This window comes from Prunus avium, chromosome 5 (assembly GCF_965620075.1).
Source record: "Prunus avium chromosome 5, drPruAviu1.hap1.1, whole genome shotgun sequence".
NCBI classification, from domain to species: Eukaryota; Viridiplantae; Streptophyta; class Magnoliopsida; order Rosales; family Rosaceae; genus Prunus; species Prunus avium.
In genome coordinates this window covers 27,977,408-27,980,523 of record NC_142288.1, presented here as the reverse complement: position 1 = coordinate 27,980,523, position 3,116 = coordinate 27,977,408, and the positions used below count along the sequence as shown (strand labels likewise).

The following is a 3,116-nucleotide window of genomic DNA, read 5'->3' as shown; positions in this document are numbered from 1 at the left end:
GTCATGAAGATCGATGGATTAATAATTAAAGAATTTGCTTGAATTAATAGTTAAAGGGTAATTTAGGAATAATGGTGGGTGGAAAAATAGGACCAGGGTGGAAATAGTAGCACTCTATAGTATTTTCCTTTATTTTTTTCATCTAATTTTATATGCTATAAAGAAGCATATACAAGTTTTAGGCTCTACAGCTCTGGCACATTGGATCAAATTGAAAGTCAACAAATTTACTTTGCCACTAGAGACCTAAGAATATATGCAAAAATATAAATTCTTACCAGAAATCAATTATCACCAATCCATAGATTAACTAACCCTCCCATATCGTAATTCAATAAAAAATATATATTTACATATATATGAGGGTAAAAATAGCACTGAGAACTTAGGAAGATATGCAGCAAATGCAAGCCAATAATCTTGGTACATATGCTTAACTCACTCCTCGCAAGAAAATTTGCAATAACCCATAATCCAAAATTGACAACTATATAAGCAGTTTCTTCCCAACTCATCATTCGTCATATAGATGCATGAAACACCTTCTTACATTACAAGTTAAATTCCTTCCACTCATAATCCCTCCCTCCCGCCATGTTTTCGGTTTGCGGTCCTAATTGGGTGTTTTTGTGCTTGGCCCTTTCACGATGCATGGCGCCTTATACTTCAAGTTTGGCTTCTCCACTGCAAAACTCAATAATATTATGAGAAAGTAAACCCAAAGGCTATAAAAACACTTGAAGAAACGTATACAATTGAATCTCTTGATTCATGGTCATTTAAATAAATAAAAAGATTTCATTGTAAACACATTTCTTTCACCATAGCCATGGGCAAGCACGAAGCTTACTGCTACGAGTCCCCTTACGGATCAGAAACTCCTTATCATCTTCATCCAAAGTGGTTTCTTCTTGTTTTGGCTGATTCATACTAGTCACACTCTCCACTTCTATGGGTTCATAATCCCCGAACTCACTGAGTCATAATAATCAGAAATCTTATTACAAATAAAATGTAAAATAATTCCAATGTACAAATGTAACTTTATTGATGAAAGCACAATAAACGTGAAGAAAACTTACGGCGTGAAACAGAATTCAAGTGAGAACCATTCACGGCCCTTGATATCCACAGGATGAACAGTTGAATGTATGGTTCTAATCATAGGTTTTCCTCCTTCTCCAACAGTAATTTGAAATGTGGTGATACAAAGATATTGAACCACGGGAAGTGCTTCTTCATTGGGACTGCCAGTCTTGACATGAAAAAAGTCTTTGTTACCCAAATGAACCAAATACCCTGTCTTAAGCTCATTAAATCGCACTGGCGGACGTGCAATCTTCAGGCCACGCAATACAAACAGTGGGCTTAGGGAATATGCAATGCCACCGTCTTCACCTTTGTCCATCCTTAATGAGAATGTTATAATCACTTCCTCTATAAGCGCATGCAAGGCATAGATAGTGTCGCCTACAACCACGGCCCTCCCTCGGAAAGAAGCATAAGAAGCAGAAGTCACTCGATTCCATTGGTTTCTACTCTCATGAAAAGCAACGACATATGGATTCATGTAAGAGTCCAATAATGAAAATAAAATAACGCCATAACAAACGGCATAACCAATTATTTCCGTATGGCTCCCATAGTCACGATAAAATGGAAAAGAAGTCATTCGCTCCCAAACGTCTTCATCAGGATCATATCTCTCGAAGGAGGGCTCCTTAATTGATGGTGAGGACCCTGGAAGTGCAACATAGTAAAGCTTGTCATAAGCAGATACAAGAGTTCCTGCTGGTTTAGAGGCTATGCTAGGAGGAAGAGATGAACAATATGACCCAGTCTTGGTGTCAATGCTGTATCCTAATGGCCTGCAAGATTTGGCCCCGCTAGTTTTATTATAAACTTCCTCTGGAATGATGTATAATTTGGAGCGATTGAAAATTCTTGCACCCTTGATGTGAAAACTGTCATAGTACTCTGCCACGAGTCCAACTACTGGGGGTTCATGATTGACTCCTCCATGTTTGAATGTTACTTTATAGATTGAATTTGTGTATTTTCTATCATCAAAAGACACCAATAAATATACAGATCTATCTTCCCCCTGATGTGTAGTCATCGATGCATGCTCTGGGCTGGACAGAGAGGAGAGAGATAGAATAAGTCAAATTAATCTTTTCAAAACACCTCCTACCTAGAGAGATTCAATGAATGAAGCAAGGTCAAAGCTGCACCATTTACTTTAGTAAGCATATATACATAGAGACGAATACAAACAAAACAGTAAAAATGCCAATATCTTAGAATATAATTAAAGATGCATGCTAAATTTTCCGAGAAACTAAACAAAAAGAAAATTGATCCTTTCTTTTTTGGCGAATCAAGAACATCAACAATTTTACAGAGAAACAAAGCCATAATGCACTGGCGAATCATGAAATCCACTAAGCCATAATGCACTGACCTTGGGTGAGGATTAAAGGGCTCACGGTTGGGACTGTCGTCAATCACCGTGAAATTTGGAGTCGTCGTGGATTGACTGAGGCTAGCATTACTGGAGCGTATTAGACGAAGCTCCTCCAGTATTGATTTCTGCGTATCGGCCAGTTGGAGTTGCTGGGCAGAAAGCTGGGCGGATAGCCGTGCAGAAAGCTGGGCGGAAAGCACCTCCGATAACTTCGTCAAGGCACGGTATTCAGCAGGGGTGAGATCAGCGGCCGCGGAAGGCATCGTCAGGCTGGGACTGCAGGGTTGAACGGGAATATCATTACTGCCGCTCAGTCGGCTAAGCAGCTCCAGTATTGACGTTTGCAATTCGAACTTTTGGGTTTTCTCTATCTCCGATATTTTGACCGGAGATTTCTCCATCTCCGGTAACTTCCCCTGTGGATCATATTGGCGGGAAGTCATGGTCAAGCCATGGCCTTTACCCGAGATGAGATCAGCGGCGGCGGCAGATGACTGAGAATTTTTCCAATGCACCATGATACTGTTGAAATGTAAATTGCCTAGCTAATTTCTGATTAGTTGGTTAAGCTAATATGTTTAGTTGAGTGACTTGAGCTAATATGCCAAGTGTAAGGTGTAGAGAAGCCAGTTATTTTCCAACGGCTCTT

General features: G+C 39.7%; 1 protein-coding gene across 1 annotated transcript; it reads right to left on the bottom strand.

Annotated features, from left to right (window-relative positions):
* Nucleotides 1-818: 818 nt before the first annotated feature.
* On the bottom strand, nucleotides 819-2,910 carry LOC148294615 (uncharacterized). The gene is made up of 3 exons (XM_088253823.1): nucleotides 2,465-2,910; nucleotides 1,083-2,135; nucleotides 819-975 (listed from the first exon to the last, which is right to left on the bottom strand). The coding sequence occupies exons 1-3, from the start codon at nucleotides 2,908-2,910 to the stop codon at nucleotides 819-821; spliced, it is 1,656 nt and encodes a 551-aa protein (XP_088109949.1).
* Nucleotides 2,911-3,116: the final 206 nt, after the last annotated feature.

Bases quoted from the DNA above. Each gene is read 5' to 3' on its own strand.
- LOC148294615 (XM_088253823.1), bottom strand. From the start codon at position 2,910: ATGACTTCCCGCCAATATGATCCACAGGGGAAGTTACCGGAGATGGAG. The intron at 2,136-2,464 runs GTCAGTGCATTA...CTCTCTGTCCAG, and splicing joins CCCTTTAATCCTCACCCAAG to CCCAGAGCATGCATCGATGA. The intron at 976-1,082 runs GTAAGTTTTCTT...ATTATGACTCAG, and splicing joins CTTGAATTCTGTTTCACGCC to TGAGTTCGGGGATTATGAAC.